We start from the raw sequence: 19,485 nt of genomic DNA, 5'->3' as shown, positions 1-19,485 counted from the left end.
GCGTTGCGTTGTACTGCAAAAAGCTCGTGATATCATGATTATTATTCATGGTGTATTTTCATAAATCATGAGCTAGAAACCGACATCGACTCATCCGCCAGTGGACGATATGGTTTTGGCCGCTATGCCTTTTACTGCGCATCGTCATTCGGTCAGCGGCTTTCTTTGGCGACACATCGGCAAGCAGCTAGCTTGCGACACATCGGACGGGCAGTTTTCTAGTCACATCCGCACATAAAGTATGCTGAGCGTGTTGAAGCTGGAACACTCGTCTCACTGCCGTGATGGAATATCTGGCTGCTGTAGCTCTGGAATTGGCAGGAAATGTGCTGCTCGCGACAACAAAACGACCAGAATTATGCCATGTCACTTGCAGTTGGCCACCTGGCCTGTACTGGTATTTCATCGTGACTCATGACCATACATGAACGGCTTCGTCGATCGCATAGCTGCTGAGGCTTTCCGGCAAGTCCGTTGCAACAAGCCGTGCCTGGTTAGCGGTTATCGGTGCTTCAATTTACCGAAAAGAGAATTACATTAGGTGCGTTAGTGCATGTTTATTGCAAGCTAGAATTATGATAATCAAACAATCGGTCCTTTTAAGAATCACACAACGATTGAAGAGTTTATTATATTTTCTTGCCCAGTTAATACCATAATAACACAGGCAACGAGGGCCATTGCGGACGACCAACAAATGACGGGAATAAGTTTTCTGGTCACGAGCGACATTTTCTGCCACATCCAAAATGTCTGCAACTTGAAAATGCTTTATTATCAGTGTTCTTCTTTTATAAACTGCAGAAAAGTTTTGCGCAAATGTTTCAGCTTTTTGAAAACCCACGCGTACTGTCTACCGATTGCCAGAGGAAAAGCACTATTCTTACGTCTTACGTAGTCCTACGTCACCTATGCGGTCGTGTCTTGTGCAAAACCCCTCCGATTTTTTTTCCAGTCCCGTTTTTCTACTTTTTGTTCTATTATTCTCCTTTTCTGTATCGTTTATTTTGCTTATTTTGTTCCCTTGTTTCTCTTTTTCTCTTGTTTTCCTTTTTTGTCCCGTGTTTTCTGTTTTATTGTTCTGTTATTCTGCGTTTCCCGTCCCATTTTTTCGTATTTTCAGTCAAGTTATTTCATGTTTTTCACTGGTTTTTATTATATTCTTTCTCGTTTTCCATCTTTTCTCCTCTCTATTTTCTTTTTTTCGTTTAAAGTTTACGTCTTTTTTTAATTTTAGTTTTTAGTTTTAGTTTGATTTTTTCTTGTTTTCTCGTTTTTTCGTCTTCAGCTGTATCGTTTTTTCACATTTTGCAGCTGTTTTCCCGTCACGTTTCATTTGTTTTTAATCCCTTATTTGTCTCTTCCCTATGGTTTTCCTTCTCATCTCTTATGGTACGGCTTTTTCGCTTTCATTTTAGCTTTTTCTTTAGCCCGTTTTTCATGTTTTTCTTTTTCTATTCCATTTTCCGATTATTGTCCCATCTTTCTTCTCTCTTCCGATTGACTTTTTTGTCTTGTTTTACCTATTTTTCTCTCATTTCCCTTTTTCTGACCGGTGTTTCATGTTCTTCTGTTTCTTTTTTCTTCTTTGCCTGTCCCGGTTTTCGCCCTATTCCTGAGCCCTGATTGTTCTTTTGCTTTTTTTGCCTCTTTTCTTCAATTTTCTCTCGTCCATTTTTCTATGCCTTTGTCTAATTTTTTTGTAATTTTTTGTTTTGTTTTTCTTTTTCTCGGACTTGGTTTCTATCTTTTTTAGCTTTTCCGTTTTTCGTTTTCATCTATTATATTATTTCCATTGTTGGGTCCTGGTTTCCTTACCTTTTTGTCACGCTGTTTTCTTTTCTTATCTTTTCTTATTTTTTATTCTTTCTTATCTTCTTTTTGTCTTCCGTTTGTTTTTTTCTTTGCCTGTCTCGATTTTCCTATTTTTTGTTCTAGTTTCTTAGTTTTACTGCCGTATTTTTCCCTTGTCTATCCCGTTTTCTCTTTTTTTGGTTCTTCCGTTTCTATCTTTCTTTGTGTTTTTTTTTCTCTTTTTTTTGTTTTTTTCTTTCTTCTTGCTGCTTTCATACTAATTTTTGTTCTTTTCTTTCACGTTCTTTTTCGCTCACCTTCACGTTATTTCTCCTTCTACACTATTTTTCCTTCTTGTTTGCTTCTTACTCTAGAGAGCAGCAGAAGACGTACTATGTCTAAGTCTTTGTTTCTCAAATTTTCGTCTTTTTATCCATTTTACCATCCCTTTTCTATTTTATCCTATCTTTTTCCTTTTATATCTTTTTGACCTTTTTTCTCTTATTCCTCGTTTCCTATATCAGCTTTTTCCTCTCTCGATATTCCCTTTTAGATTATCTTGTTCTCTGTTCCGTTTTTTTTTCCATACTTTTCAATCTTTTTTTCTCCCGTTTTCCCACTCTTTTGTCAGGATTCTCTGTCTTACTTTCTCTCCTTTTCTAGCTCGTTTTTCCTCTTTTCTGCTTACTGGTAACAATGCTGAAGGGGTGCAAATTGATGCAGTATACACGGACCTCACCGCAGCCTTTGATCGGGTGAATCACGGTATCCTCCTTGCTAGGCTTAAGAAACTGGGAACTTCCGAACCGTTCTTCAAGTGGCTACCCTCACACACACCATGAGCTGAGTGTGAAGATCGGATCCGAGTTTTGCGACCCATTCTGCAACATCACTGGTGTATGTACCACAGGGGAGCAACCTTGGACCACGGCTCTTTTCTCTTTTAGTAAATGGGCTGTCGGCTCTCTTGCACACTGGCTGTCGAGCTGGTTTTGTGCCGGTGACGTAAAAATCTTTAAGGTAATTAAAACGGACTCAATCAATCGCAACGTCTAGTGGACAAATTTAAAAATTGGTGCACGAGTAAAATGCTGACCGACAGCGTCTCAAAATGCTCCACCATATCGTTTCACTGTAAAAATAGGCCTATCGCTTTAAGCTGCAACATCGCGCGCCATTTGCTATAAAGCATATATCATATTGGTGATCTTAGTGTCGTCCTTGATAGCGCACTAACCTTTTGTATACATTAGTACGACATTATCACCAGAGCTAATAAACCACCTGAATTTATAATTATCCGTGATGTACTGTGTTCGATCATTGTGCTATTCACTTATAAGGTCTGTTTTGGAATCCGGAGCTTTGCTCAATCTTCCACGAGGAACATTTGCTCTTTGCCTAATTTGGATGCTTTTGAAAGAAGGCCTGCCTGCGCTCAAGAAATTGGCTGCTCCGCTATTTTCAGTCAAATGAACTTAGGGGCCATCCATATACCACGTGGACAGCTAGAGGGGGGTGGGGGGTATAAAAATGTCCACGCTTGTCCACGGAAGTGGGGGAGGTGGTATGGAAAATGTCCACGTGGGCAAGTTTTTTTTTCCTACAAAAAATATAAATTAAAAATCAGAGGGGTTGTGTACAAGACACGACCGCATATATAGGTGACGCCGGACTACATAAGTCTCTTTGTAGTGATAGTGGCATGTATTCATGCTTGTAATCATTCGATTCATCATGTATACATGCTATATGCAACATATATACATGCTACATGCGCTGTATGTAACATTTATCAAAGTAGTAACATTGCATACGTTCAATTCTCAAAAGATTGTGCATTTGAAAACAATTTAACAACATCAAGAACACAAACTATTGCTTTCCTGCCACCTAACTGAAATTAAAGATTGTTTTTATTATCCATGGTTTCCCACGTTGAAGGGATTTTACCAATTCAATCCTATTTTATCAACAGCACATCTTTTCACTACGCTTCTAATGAAACGGCAAGCATGCGTATTCATACAGAGTCGTATTATAACCGAACAGTACAGCTGTAGCACATTTTTCCAACACAGATATCAAGTTCGCCGAAGTTTAATCGTCTCGCAGTAAAGAATTTGCGATCTATTGGGTCAACAGACTTGTGTCATTTTTTCTGGCACACTTCCCTAACACAGACATCAAGTTGGACTAGGTTTAATCGCGTTCGTGAGAAATCTGTTGGCACGAGGGGGCTTTGTTACTCTCTCTGGCGTACTTCCCAAGCAAGGACATCAAAATGGTCTAGGTTGAACCGTGGTGTTAAGAAATCTTGTTGAAATGAGGGAACTTGGTCGCTTGTTTTGGCTTACTTCCCAAGCACAGATATCAAATTGGTATAGGTTTAGATCAACGTAAAGAATCTTCCAACCAATCACGAAGCGAGAATTCTGGTAAAACATAGGTTCATTATTTTCAATTTTTCAATAGTTCAACATCAAGAATCCATACTTTTCTTCATTTGGGTCAATTCTTAGAAGATTTTCCGATCGATTGGTGTAAGAATATTGAAAATCGATCGGAAAACCGCTGAGCTATTAGCGCTCAAAACCTTTCATTTTTCGTGACGCTCGCATTTTTCGATTTTTTGGAATGACACCCTATCTCAAAACTTGCCGTAAGACGTAGTCCTACGTCAAAAAACTTCTTTTGAAATTGGCAGAATCGATGACGACTAATTACACCTTAAATAAAATTTTATCTTCTGAGGCATATGTTGACCTAAATACCTGAACGGAGCATTACGAGAGCACATATCTGGCATAAATCTTGTTGAAAAGATTAACTCTGCGTTAGTACACTCAACATCTAGTTGACAGCCTAGCCTGGATGAATCCACGAATATTGCATCGCTTGCACCAAATACGGATGGCATTTTGCCTCAACATCAAATGCAGCTCACCACAAAAAAGGTATCCATGGGCAACGTATTCCCAAAAGGATTCGCCTTCAGAAAATTTTACGAATCACATCGTGTCGGAAAGATCTTGTATTGTGTTGAAGTAGACGGCCAAACTGAAGTGCTCTGGTTAGACAAAGACCCCAGTAGCCAAGGGGTCGGACACTCAGCACATTGTGCCGCGGCACTCCAGAGATATCAAGCGGTACACCTCTAAAGCCTTATAAAAATAACATTTATAGGACTTTACACACCTCCGGTTCAATTTTACATATGAAATGGGAGCACGGCCAGTTGTCAAAATCATCTCGCACGGTTGCCAAATCTATCAGATTATAACGAATTTAACAAATCTTGCAGTTCGGCACTTTCGGTATAGCATCGGCACAGCTCGGCTCGTTTCAAGTCGCCTAACATAAAAACGGCTGTGCCGAGTGACCGACCCCTTGCCAGTAGCACACTTTAGGTCCATTTAGTTGAAGCAACCGAATTACGACTGAAATTAGTCATATTTCGGCTGTCACAACAACTTTGTAACAACCGTGCTAGTAGGGGATGCTCTGGACAAAGAAGAATCGTCAAACGAAAGTTAAGCTGAAACGGACTTTCTTGCAGTCGATAATAATAATTTGCAGTAGAACATGAATTAAGATCCAAACACCTTACATACGGATTTTAGGACGCTGAGGAAAATTGACGGAAAAGCCATGGAAAAACTCAAATTTCCGCAACGACTAAAAATTCGTATGCATTGTGTCGGTGACTTTAGACTGGAGCTTCCTTTCACGTAAGCTTTTTCAATAAATATTGCATAAATGAAGTTGAAAACCAAAATTTTCAAAATGGTAAAATGTCCACGTGGACAAACAGGGGAGGGGGGTGGGTGTTGAGCAAATGTCCACGCTTGTCTACGGAGGGGGACGGGGGGGTTGAAAATTGGTATTTTTCTGTCCACGTGGTATCTGGATGGCCCCTTATACGCTTCAGAACGTTACCTCAGAACTAAGAAACTCCTGCAACTGCAAAGACTGAAAGCAAACTAAGGACAATCCAATCCGATTTCAGGCAATGCGGTTAAGTGAAGTCTACGAGTGGTACGACTTCAACTTGACCGCAGCGCTATATGGGTTAAATGTGCATTGGCCCTCAAATAATATGCCAAAACGTGATCTGCTCATAAAAGTCATGTTCATTTGTTTGAAATGATAAATAAAGTGGAAAGTCTTGACATTTGCAGATGTTGACTATTACAAGTCAATTTCTCCTCCAAGCTCCAAGCAAAACCAAGCGTACATCCAGCCACCTCCTCCACGTAGTTCGCCGCACAACACCAATTTACCGTAAACTATGAACAACGTGCTGCTCGAGCCAAAGATGCTGATGCTGATGATACCTTAAACTACTTCTCGTTCCAATAGTTTATTGAGTCTTATTGGCGTGCTGGGTGGGTTCTTGTCCCTGGATACCAGCTTTAAGTCGTTGGTGGCTTACCACTCCTTGGCCTTTGTTCTGACATGACAGCATTCCCAATTTCGGCTATAACAGCATAGAACAATCGTGTTGCGTAAGGAAAGGCAGCAGGCGTTTTTCCAGATACCCGTTCACGTAAATTTTCAGCATCCCGTGCCAATGAAAATGCCGCTTTTCAAGCCACTGATACAGGTAGCTTGCCAAACCAGATATTTCATTACACACTTGGACAGTTTCATATACTTGAAAATGTCTGCCACCTTTCCCCTTCCGGTTGCTATATAAACCACCTGCCTATGAAGCTATTTGAAGTCTGCTTTGTCGTAGATGGGTTCGTCATCAACATCGTTGGTTTTGGTCGTCCTATTTTGTATATCGTCCCAATTTGGAGTCTCTGCCTTATTATAAATCGACAGTCCGTCTTCTTAGTTCAGTGCATGTTTGTAGACGACACTCCTAGCGACATCTCGGATGGAGAGATTGGGGTTCTGCTTGAAAGCGCCGTACCCTCTTTTTGTCAACGCTACCGCCTCCTGGCTACCGTTCTTCAAACACTTTTATTACGACGGAGACAGTTCATCTGGTAACTTTCAACGATTTCGCCAGCTAGCGAGTACTTCAGCTCCTCTTGTGTGGCCGCCATCTTGATAATTCTGAAGAGCAAATATCATTCTGCACGCACGCACAAACATGCAGAACGAGGAGTGTTCATGGATTTTAAATGCACGATTAAAAGAAAGTCTAAATCGACCTAATTTTAGTCGTAACACTCTTCATGAGAACTAGTAAAACTTTGAGTAAACTGAAACCCTGAACTTTGTCGTTTATTAATAGATGTTCGCTCCCTTGAATTATTTCTGAAAACATTTGAGGCACTCTGACATTACAATATTTTATTTCCGTCTAATGTTGAATTTGTGTGCTGTCAGCACCAATGGAAAATCCTATTCGCGATGTTAATTATTATTAGCTTATTTTTGTAGATAAAACCAGAAAAACCTACCCACTAGTCAAACGTGTAGAAAAATTCGTAAACTATGTGAAAGCAAACATGAAAGCTTTGAGTCAATTGATGAAGAAAACGCATTACAATCGAAATTCAGCAAATTTGAACCGTATAATGAGTTTTAGAATTTTGAAGCAAGTAGTGGAAGCGAAATGTTATTGTACGGTTCCAGATAAAACGGGGAAAAAATGAGTGGCAAACAAGCTGCGCCATCTGTGCTGATTGGATGTTTTGCATTCCAAGTACCGGACTGGCACCCGAAAGCGGAGTGAAACGAAGCAATTTCTCTGGTGTGCCATAAATTTCCAAGAGAAGAAAAAAAGGCCGAGTGCCAAGCATTCCTGTGCGAGAGGTTGTTGCTGTTGTTGTTGTTGTTGCTTTTCGGTAAATGCAAAAATCTACTCCAAAACTAAACCTTGCAAACATAGTACCTGAAATCGGTTATGGGCTCCAGACAATATCCGTGAGCGCCATTGAACTTCTGTGCGTAGCCGTCGCCACTGCCGCCACCGCCGCCGCCGCCGCCACCACCGTCCGTAAGTTCCAGCGAGCTTCTGTAAACATCATCAGTGTCTGCTGTCAGTTCCCCAGAGAAAGTGTCAACGAATGCTTCCGAGTTGCGCTGAGCTCTTGGCGGCAAGGCAAGCAGGATGGCAAATAGGCCAGTTTCGAAACAGAAAACGAAACGCAAGAAAGCAAAAAAGCAAAAACAGGAAGGAAGTAACAAGGATAGGTCATTATGCCAAATGGTATAGGTATGGCAAGTGGGCCCACCCCGGGCGGACCATCGTGCAGCCGACGGATGCAATCGAGGTCACTGCCAATCGTATTCGGTTTCCGATCAAAGACTGTGTGCTACTGACTGTGTGGACGGAATCATTGGGGTTTCTAATTCCAGGTGGTTGTTTCGTTTTTGATGTCGTATAAAGCTTGTGCAAGCAGCGGCAAAGTTTTGTTTTCTGTTTTTTTTGTGGTTTTTATTTTCCTTTTGCTATGTAGATAAGTAAGGCTGAATCGAAAAAAATACTCACTGCGTCACCCGAGCCGGTTCCGGTTCGTCATCTGGTTCCGGTTCTGCCTCTACCTCATCGCTCGGTGCCTCCGTGACGGAACTGTTCTGACTCACGAAAGCGCCCCGGTTCGGGTCGTTGCGCCTCGTTCGGGACGGTGTACCTATTCCATGCGGGGTGGGAGAAGAACGGGAGGAGCAAACAATTATGTGATGTACGGAAAATATTTTAATTTTATGATACCGAAAGTTGGGCGGGCGGAAGTAATTCGATTAATATTTGATTGCTTTGCTGAAAGTGAGTTAATGGATGGCTGGTGGTCGATTCCGAACGCGTTGTGGTTTGATGCGCAAACATTGTTTTCCATTTGATGCGGTTGTATAATTGGTAACAATAATAAACGTTGCTGGAACATATTGATAAATTTCCCTTAAAGCTATGATTTCTACCGATGTTCTGTTTTATTTTAAACGATTTTAATTTTCTTTTCTGCTTCCTATCAACTTTGCTTTCTATGGGGCGTAAACTCAACCATTAAAAGTTTGCGATATAAATTAGCAGTCTTACTTTGCCTTAACTGCGGGTAGGCAAATTTGATAATGCAGAATTCAACAGTTAACAAAGAATAATAAAAATTTGATTGTACTCTTAAAACTCATAAATTAAATATCAATAAATACGACGTCACGTGACGTTAAAAAACCGCCGAATGTTATGGTTTTATCACATAATGACATCGATTATTGAAAATTATTAGCTGCAATCCGATCATTTTGTTCCGATGAAAAAGGAAATTAATGCTATTGAATAACCTCGTAGCAGGCACGCAAAGTAGGGAAACACAAACAGTTAATTATTCAAGAATTAATTATTATCATTGAAAACCGGTAAATATTTATTGGGACAGCGATAATATTTGCTCAGTCCACATGCCCCCCGTGCCGTGTGGCAATCAAAGTAGCCGCATGGTTGCTTTGTCAAGCTTGTCAGCGGCTCAGTTGGCGGTTTTATCGCCATTTATTTATTCAGTTTTCAAAATTGTCACTGAACAATCCTTCTCTTTTTTTATTAAACTGGCAGTATTTTACACCTACAATTACGTGTTTTAGTCCATTGGTGCTGTCTCAGCTGATAAAGTAACATCCAGTACGGGTCTCTTTTCGTGTGAACATCCTATAAAGGTGAGAAATTTATTTGGAAGAAAACAGAAGGAAACCGACTTGTGCTCCCTACACTTGATTTGAACTATTGATTGGTCTGTGGCGATGGTTTTCCTTTGCATCGCATGGTAAACCAAATCGGCAGGGTCGACATCGGGACGATTGAGCGGTGGAAGTGATTGTTGTTCCCGCCATTAGAACCAGAAAGCTTGACATTAGCAGCTTGAGTATTAGCATATTTGTGTGCAGGTGAGAAGTTATTTTCCTTTCGTTTTAGTGTAAGGACATTGCTGTATCTAGGGTTGGTTACACTGGGACGTTTCTGTTTAAAATTTTATGTCGTATTCATGATTTGTGAATGTAGCCTTGTGCCCTGATTAAACGGTAGTTCTCTGTTCATAACTTAAATAAACGATACATAGGGTAGTTGATCCAATAGTTGTGGTAGTACGAATAGTTGCGCTACTATTCATTATTAATGCATATTTTCGTCACCGTAGCATTTTAGATAAAACAATTACATTCATTATATAAAACAGGCTTTTAGAAGTATTGGTAGTTAGACTACACCATTTAAAATTAAAGCATTATTTGCTAAAATGCCAATTTTCCAAAATCTAACGCGGAGTTGGAGCGCACAACTATAGGCGCTCATCTATAGTTTTCTTACGATGTTTTTTCACTTAGCAACCTAGCAATGTATATGGAATAACACAATTAAAGGAACATCAAACTTAATTAGGGAAACATTAGCGCAACTGTTGGTACAATATAATTGAATCGGAAAATTTATTTTTTCTTTATAAAGCTTCTCGTACAACGAAAGCAATTGTCTTGCCTTGTGACAAATACTTTGTTGTCACCGCAGGGAGCGGTAATCTGGTCACCCGAGCCAACACCATTTCTGAAGGGAATCCAAGCGGCGCGTCACAGCGGCGTGTCAAAGCGACGCGTCGAGGTGGCGTGTAAAAGCAGCGCGTCGAAGGGGTGACAGTGTGTGATGAACGGGCTGCTGGTCTTGTTCTTTCTCTGTGTAACCGTGTCCAAGAGTAGCCGCAGAAAATCGCCACGAGTGAGCAAAGTGAAATTTATAAAAAGTATAGCTAAAGTTTAGTTTAAAAGTATCTAGTTTAAACTTAAGGCTAGGTGAAACTTAAAGCTAGCTTACATTACTTAATACTTACTAAGGTATATCTTAAAACTATTACTTACTTATTATTTACCAATTCTAAAATGTTACTTAACCTAGAACAGAGCACCGCGTGCAGCGCATAGAATTGTGCTTGAGCAGCTTCCGAGAGGCAAAGGATACTTAAAAGTAAGGTACCTAAATGCTAAATGTAACCTAGAACTAATATCTATATCAAAATCAACAGATTTGAAGCTAATAAATTATTTGCTGTCAAACAAGTTGCCTTTCTCCTTTCGGCTGCGATAACACTTGTATTTGATAAATTTATATCCCACAAGCATTAATTGAAGCATATACCTCAATAAACAAGCAAAATGAAGTTATATTGTGCTTAGTGGCGCAACTAATGGATCATCTACCCTATTTAAATAAATCGAGGTCACCAATTTTTCAAGAAAATTTCAGTGGAATGAAAATTCTCTAATTTTTGGAGTATCTTTATGCTGTTCTAGCCTCGGGTACGGGGTGTGCCTCGAAGTCGTCGGTCTCATTAGGGTTCTCTGCTAAAAATTGTTTTTGCTGGTCTTTCACCCGGCATCCTTGCTACCGTGAACGCAGGTAATTCCGATCAGCTCCTAATTCCGATCACTCAACTAAAGTAGTCGATTTTTAGAAGATGGAATCGAAAACCATAGTTTATGGGAATCCTCGTGGTCAAAGTTTGCCAATGAGCTATAAATTTTAATTCAATCTTTTAAAAATCGGCTACTTTAGTTGAGTGATCGGAATTAGGAACTGATCGGAATTACCTGCGTTCACGGTACTCACAGTATGTTCTATTATTTATTAATATTTGCTACACTGATAATAAAACTTGATTTATAGTACGAAAACGAGCGTTTGCTTTACGAATTCTTTCGTTGTTTTCTACCACGAAGTAGATTCGTAAAATCAATCCTGAATGTTTTGTACATATTAACAAAGCTACATTCGTACGAATTTTTGCATTTTACGAAATGGTTCGTAGATTTTACGAATGCACGAAAAGGCTGTCGATAAAAATAGTACTAGATTTCACTATTTTCCGATAGGTGTCAGTATGCTACATTACCGACACCTATCGAAAAATAGCGAAATCTTTATTATCTCTGAAAAAAGCTCATTTTATCGGGAATCGAACTGAGCTAGTTTGTCATACTTCTTTACGAACAGCCGACGGCGCCGCAGACCACAGAACCACAGCTACTACATACCAAGAAGGTCATAAATGCACAAGTCTATTTTCTCTTCATACAATCTTCGCATCCCGTTTTCGTCGATAATGATGCCAGACAACAGCCGTGCATCAAATGGGTCTTGATGCTAGACAGCTACGAATGTGCTCTCGTAAAAAATACGAACCATTCGTAATAACAACATTTGCGGTAGACAATAAGCCTACGAATGTTTTTAAATGGTATGAAATTATTTGTACCAGCTACGAATATAGTTTTACGAATGTTTTTTCAAGAACAATACGAAATTATATTCTCAGTGTACAGATTACAATAAATACAGTGATGAAAAGCGTGCAGAATATATTATAGCACATTGGTCGAAATACGTTGCTACTTTAAAGTGATATTTGTTTATGTTTCCACTGTTTCTCATCAGTCTTTGAAGCCATTTGATAGCTGCGTGTCCCAGAGAGACTAAAACTCTATAATATAAGACTGTCTTCTCAATGTCTGCTAACCATAGTGAGGCTATCAGTGATTTGAAGCAGGCAATCTTGGTTAACGGCAAGCAGATGGAACAGCTGTCTAAGAAAGTACAAGAGACTGTCTCTACACCACTAGCCCCTAGAATTACTGTCGGCGAACCTCCAATGAAACGTCGTCATGATTGCTAAGCCGCTCCTTGGAGGTACAAAAGCATCGACCTCTGAAGCCGTAAAAACTGTTCCTCCTCCGAAGGAATTATTCTGGCTCTGCCTGTCCAGAATTCACCCTAGTGTTAAAGTGGTTACAGTAACTGATTTGGTTAGAGAATGCGTGCAGTGTGACGTGTGATGATCGTTCAAGGTCATTCCACTAACCGAAAAGGACGCAGATTTGTCTGCAATGAACTTCATCTCGTTTAAAATCGGAATGGATACAAAATTACGAGACTCCCCATTGAATACGGAGACCTAGCCACAAGGTCTTCTCTTTAGAGAGCTTGTACGTGCCGTCTCAAAAAACTACTGTGCACCATCAATCCTCCTCTCATCGCCTGTTACTCCAAGGATCACAGTAACTCCTGCGACGACCTCGGAACCAGCTATAACTCCAGGATCTTCGGTCATGTAACTACTTCTGACTCTCCAAGCATCACTACCAGTTCACCGTCGATCATTCGGAAGCTGGGACGCAACATTTCTAGCATCATGGAGGCTTCTGTGCTCCCTGCCACAGTCGAGCTTTTCCTGCCAGCGCACATCAGTCGTCCCGGCCCTGTGTGCAGTTGTACGGAAAGAAGCCTCCAAACCGCGAACCCTGGCAAGTATAAGTGTGTTTGTTTCCTCACTACCGCTGATACACACTTTGTTTCCAGTGACCCTTGCGTCGCCTTACAGGTCGATCTCACCATTAACTCAGACCCGCTTGACGTAGCACACCATTCTAGGCAACTCTCCGCGATTCTACCGACATCTGATACTGTACAGGAATGCACTGATTACGGTATTATGGTAGCCCACGACCTCCCCACCGCAGTCGAGTTATTCCTGCCAGCGAACAACAGTCGTCCCGGGTCTGCGTGTGGGTGTAGGGCATGGGGCTCCCAAAATTCCACACCAGGCAAGTGCAACAACTCCTAGAATAATTCCTTCGCCGTCCTCGTTTGCAGCTCTGTGTCAGACCCGCAGCTTAATTCAAATCCTCTATTGCTGATTTATTACCAGAACGTGCGCGGACTTCGAACCAAATTGACGACTTTTTTATTGCTGTAGCTGAGTCGAACTTCGATAGGGCCCTATTCTGCAAGTCACGTCGAGCAACTCGGCTCGACTCAGTCACTGTCGAGTGTCGAGTGCAAGAAGAACGGGCAGCATAGCGGCTCAATGCAGGACCAAAACAAAGCTAGCTCAAACGTCACTTGCTAACCGTTTAGTCACTAGCTTTTTGGCGGTGGACTCAGTCGAGTTACTCGACAAAATCGGGTCGCATGTGACTTACATAATACCAAAAGTCGACTAGTCGAGCAAAGTGATACTCGACGTGACTTACAGAATAGGGCCCATAATTGTATTAACGGAAACCTGGTTTGAGGAGAAGATTCACTCCCAACAGTTATTTGGGAACGCAATCTCCGTCTTTAGATGCGATCGTAACCAACAAAACAGCAGAAAGTCCCGTGGTGGTGGTGTGTTGATCGCGATCTCTAATAGGCTAAGTTGCTCCATCGACCCTTCCCCGATCTACGAAACACTTGAGAAGCTATGGGTGAAAGTCCTAGTAGCCGATCTTTCCCTGAGCATTGGTGTAATCTATTTACCCCCTACCGTAAGGACGACACCATACGTATCAGCGAACATATCGACTCACTTGGTAGTGTGTATTCTCATCTAGCGTCGAGTGACCCAGTGCTGCTGTTAGGTGATTACAACCAGTCCAGTTTAGTTTGGAATGTTCCTGTAAACGGTTGTCCCAGCATCGACTACCAACTACTCACGATTCCGCAGCTTGCACCGCGCTTTAAAACGGGTTCTGTTTCCAGGACCTAACGCAAATTATTTCAGCGTTAAACAGGAATAATCGCTTGTTAGATCTGATACTTGCCAATGATCCAGCCATACAACTTTGCTCGGTTACCGTGGCGGCCGAGCCTATTATCACGCTTGATGCCGATCACCTCGCTCTTGATGTTATATTCAGTTTGCCGATCCCTGTCATGTTTGAGGATGTTATCGACGGCAATGATTTAGATTTTCATAAAACTGATTTTAATCTCTGTTACTGTATCCTGATGTTGACACGGCTGTTGACGAACATTTCATTCGCACTTTGAACAGTATGAACAGATCACCGATTTCTTTCCCATACTACCCCTGCTCGCAAGCCTCCATGGGGAAACGCGCATCTCCGTCGATTGAAACGTGCAAGATCATCTGCTCTGTGGGTATTTCAAAGATCACGCTGCCAAGCCGCCAAGCGAAACTCTAACCGTGCCTGTAGTGATTTATGAACTACTGTAGTGTACTGAAGTGATTTTAGAGTTCTACGATAGGCTTGAGAGGACCTATGCAGAGTGCCCAAAACATGACGTGAAAACCCAAGTAACAATTTGGGTTTTATTATACTCTTATGATGGTATTTAAGACCAAAATTGGTCTTGAAGACCACCATAGGAATACAATAAAACTCACATTGCTGCTTGGGAATCATCATCGGAGATGCAAATGCGCAGATCGGGAGGGAGAAATTCTTCCGTCCAGTCATTGGAAGACATAACCTTCATCTGTCGACCAATGATAACGGTCTGAGGCTCATAAAGTTTGCTGCGGCCAGAGGAATAGCCCTCTATAGCACCTACTTTCCACGTTTGATTATTCGGAAACACACCTAAAGGCATGGAATGGAGACTCTAGCTCTCAGATCGATCATGTCTTGATTGACGGTCGACATGGTTCGAATGTCATCGATGTATCGATGGTCTTTTCGGGGACCAAATATCGACTCTGACCACTATCTCGTAGTGTGTAAGATTCGCGCAAGGCTGTCGAACACGGCGAAGGCTCGCATTGAGAGGACGCTGTTTTTCAACATCCAGCGGTTGACAACAGATGGCGTGGCAGTGGAGTACGCCAGAAAGCTACACTTTTAACTGAGATTACCCGTGAATTGGTTGAATTTTTCGCCCAAAATTTAAGTTTGTACACTTTAAGGGCATTTTGAGCAGTTTTAATCATTTAAGTAGAATCATTTAAGAGTGTAGATCAACGAATCACGAAACAGCAGGAAGAAGAAGATATAAATGGGCTGTGGAGTAACATCCATGGTGTCATCGAAACAGCTGCAAGAGAGGTGATAGGTACGACGCGTAGACCACAGCGTAACAGCTGGTTTGATGTCAAGTGCCAGAGAGTGACAGATGAAAGAACCAGGGCAGGAGTCGCATGCTCACTGCGGCTACGTGTCAAAGCAGAGAGAGAGAGAGAGTTGCAGAAAAAAGAATCCATCACGAGGAGCACGTGCTCGCCGGCGCAGAGGAGCGATACGCCAGCAACGACACACGGAGTTTCTCCAAAACGGTGGGATGCAGGAATTTTGCCATGACTGTGCTGTGCAATGATAGTGCTGGCAACCTGGTTACTGACAAAACGGCGGTACCATCCAAGTGGAAGGAGAACTCCCAGACAATGTTGAATGGAGAGGTAAACGCAGAAATCAGCTGGGACAGAATAATAATTGTAAGCGATGGTCAAGTTGTGGAGCCACCAACACAGGAGGAGGTTAAGAAGGCAATCAGTGGGCTGAAAACCGGTAAGGCTGCGGGAAGGATGGTATCCCGGCTGAACTTCTAAAAGCGGGGAGCGAGCGTCTGTACGAAGCAATCCACCGGATGGAAGAACAAATGCCGCAGGAATGGTTGGATGGCCTCATTTGCCCAATTTTTCGACTCGAGTGTAAAAATTATCGAGGAATTACATTGCTCAATTCTGCCTATAGTACCGCCTAGTTAGCTTCGTGGTACAATGCTGGTCTAACAAGCCAGTCGTCGTATGTTCGAATCTCGGCTAGGCAGTACTGCTAGATAGAGTCAGTAGGATTGTTGCACTAGCCCCGTAACTGTCCTGTACTCTTACAGCCGGCTGCGAAGTCTGTCGATAAAGAAGTGTAATGTCTAAAGACAGTTATACCCAAGGCTTTGCTTTGCAATTCTGCCTATAAGGTGATCATGTATCCTGTTCTGCACTCTGAGTGCGTTAGCGGAGTCCTTCGTTGGCGAGTAGCAAGCTGATTTTCGTGAGGGTCGCTCCACAACGGATCAGATGTTTACCCTGAGTCAATTACCAGACAAAATCCGAAAGTATAACTTGCAAACACATCATTTATTTGTGAACTTTAAGGCGGCGTACGATACAGTCAAACAAAATGAGCTGTGACAGATAATGCTGGAACATGGTTTCTAGTTACGCTGATTCGTGCGATACTGGATGGGTCCAAATCATGCGCTAGAATAGCAGGTAAGACCTCAGCCTCTCTCTCTCTCTCTCTCTATCTCTACATAATTTTAATTTCATTTAACTTAAGTTTCATTTATGTAGACAAATCAGATGAATTATCTCAAATAAATGTAAATGCAAATCTCTATCTCTCCTTTCTCTCCATATATTTCCCTTTCTAGCTTTCTCTCAATTATCTTTCCCAGGGATGAAAAAAAATTGCTTCTAGCGATCAAGAACATTCAATATCAAAGAACATCAGATTCAGATTCATTGACATCACTACTTATAAGCAACAAATACTTTGTCCCGATCTGTACAGATTATGGCAAATCTCATATAAGATCGTGTGCATTGATTGATTGCGTTAAGAAATATAACAGATACAGACGATCGGTTGTGTGCAGTGCGTGAATCTGCGTAATTTCCCAAGTAACAATTTTAATAGACCAAACCACGTGTTTTTAGGGTTGACCTTGAAATGCGGTCAAGCATATATTAATATTTTTTGACACGATAGTTCTACAATTGATGAACGGACGGTAGGGGAAAGTAATGAAGAATTTTTGCATGGTGGGGAAAGAGTGGAAAGGTGAGGGGGGGTTATTGGTAGCTATGCTTAACAAGTTGTCGTTGTGACTTCTACCTTTTGTCCATGCCTTAAAAAAAACAATTTTAAGTTTTATTACGTTCGTATAGTGGTTTTCATGACCAATTCTATAAAGCCGCTAATAAAACTCTGAGCTTCACCAGAACTTTCTAATGACCGCTATAAAACTGCCTTCTGACCAAGATTTTCATAACCACTCATAAGATATCAGGTAGTAAGCTGGAGTAATATTATCACGCCGAAAGCAGCAATAAAACCGATTGTACTTTTCGCTGCTTGACAGCTACCGCCATAATTTAATGAAGCTTTTCGCTACAAACCTATAAAGCATACAGCTTGCTCTGGTGAAAAGTTTAATCCGTCCGCCAACTTTGATAACTTGAAAATACATCTGTGAGCAGCAAAGTTACCCTACTAGCACAGTTGTTATAAACTAGTCAGATCATCGTGATCGATTTGGTTTCCAGCGACCGTAATAAAATATCCCATAGAATAACTAATAAATTTTAGCAGTTTATATTGGTTTGTAGCACGTGCGCATTAAATTTTATCATGTATTTTGATCCACCTATCATAGATGGACAAAATCAACGCGCCATCGATATTTAGCAATTTTAAAAAACTTGTCGTTATAATAATATAAATATATTCAATTAGTCAATCTCAATTTCAAGCAAAATCAATTTATTTGCTTCCTGTGACCGGAAAATCGATTGAGATAATAACTTTCTTTCTGCACAACACTTTGCTTTTATCAATTTTTCTTTGCGAGCTAAAACAGAATACTAGAGCTAGGCAATATGGCCTCGCATAAGAAATAATTTTAGTGCTGAACTCTAATATTCTTCATAATAAATAGCAGCAATAAATCTTATTGGTCATGGAGTTACCGTTTTAATAGCTCTATACAACTAACAGATTTATTGCGGTTTGACAAGCAACCGTAATAAGATCAATTTCGATTGGTGCGCCATATTGTATTGCTACGCCTAACGTATGGTAAGTTTATAAGAGACATGGAACAGCCAATTAGTTTTATTGTGGTAATATAAGCAACCACCATAAATTTGCTGTATTAACAGTTTTATTATGGGTTTATAGCTAGCTACAAGTGTATCAAGAGGAAACGGTTAATACCGCAATAAAACTCATATAAAATTTAAGTAAAACCAAGTGGTTTTACAATTGTTACTTGCGTTAACACTACGATCGAGTGCTATGAGTTATTAAAAGAATAAAATTTTGTGATTAAAGCTAAAGATTCACGGTTGTCATGATCTGTACGGATCATAATTTGTGCGTATGGCGATAGCTCACCGATTTATTCGAAATCATTGATTTTATAACTCTGATCTATCCCTTTCTATCTTTCTCTCTTTTTATCTTTTCCTTCCTCTATCTATCCCTTTTCATCTCTCTCTCTCTCGACCTTTCCCATTTTCTATCTTTCGTTTTTATTTTTACGGTGAAAGGAGATAGCGAAGCACTTTGAGAAGCTGACAGTAAGCATGTTACCCGAGAACCAATCTACAAATTTGTCCACTAGGCGTTGCAGCTCAATGCAGTCGGAGTCACCTTCAGCCAGCTGACAGAAAAGCTGATAGCTCATTTTTAAAAAGTGAAAATATCAGTAGCACCCCCCCCCCCCCCCGCCATAAATGTTACAGAACAATTCGGAAAACTAGGACCACACTCAGCACACGGGGTGTAAGGTACGATTGCAGCCACGAACGGTGCGGGAAACTCCCAGCTTCTCAAGTTTTGTAAAGAGGATGCCGTGATCTATCAGATCAAACGCTGCTTTCAGATCCGTATACACTGCCTCAATTTGCATCTTTTCATTAATGTTGCGCAGGCAAAACGAGACAAAATCACACGAGATTCGTAGATTGGCACTTTAGAGTTGGAGCACAATTCCACGATAGTTTTCAATGTTGCGCTTACCACCCTTCTTGTGTACAGGGGATATAACTGAATTTTCCCATTGGGCAGATAACTTACACTACTGGATTGTAGCATTGCACAATAGTGAAAGAGGTCCAACGAGAATAGTAGAGCATTTTCTCAGGATGCAAGATGGAATACCGTCAGCTCCAGCCACTAAGGAATATTTCAGTTTTCCAATGGCAGTTTGGACAATCACCTCAGTTACCCGCAAAACGTTGAGGTTAA

General features: G+C 41.1%; 1 protein-coding gene across 1 annotated transcript in view; it reads right to left on the bottom strand.

The window, feature by feature from the left end:
- LOC128733908 (potassium voltage-gated channel subfamily KQT member 1-like) overlaps positions 1-19,485 on the bottom strand; it is a 126,390-nt gene that overhangs the window by 2,738 nt on the left and 104,167 nt on the right. Inside the window, exon 7 of the mRNA XM_053827774.1 lies at positions 8,246-8,387. Within this exon, the coding sequence (XP_053683749.1) occupies positions 8,246-8,387 (142 nt within the window). The remainder of the gene's footprint in view (positions 1-8,245; positions 8,388-19,485) is intronic.

The sequence above is a fragment of the Sabethes cyaneus genome, chromosome 2, assembly GCF_943734655.1.
Source record: "Sabethes cyaneus chromosome 2, idSabCyanKW18_F2, whole genome shotgun sequence".
Taxonomy (NCBI): Eukaryota; Metazoa; Arthropoda; class Insecta; order Diptera; family Culicidae; genus Sabethes; species Sabethes cyaneus.
This window is presented reverse-complemented; position numbering and strand designations above follow the sequence as displayed.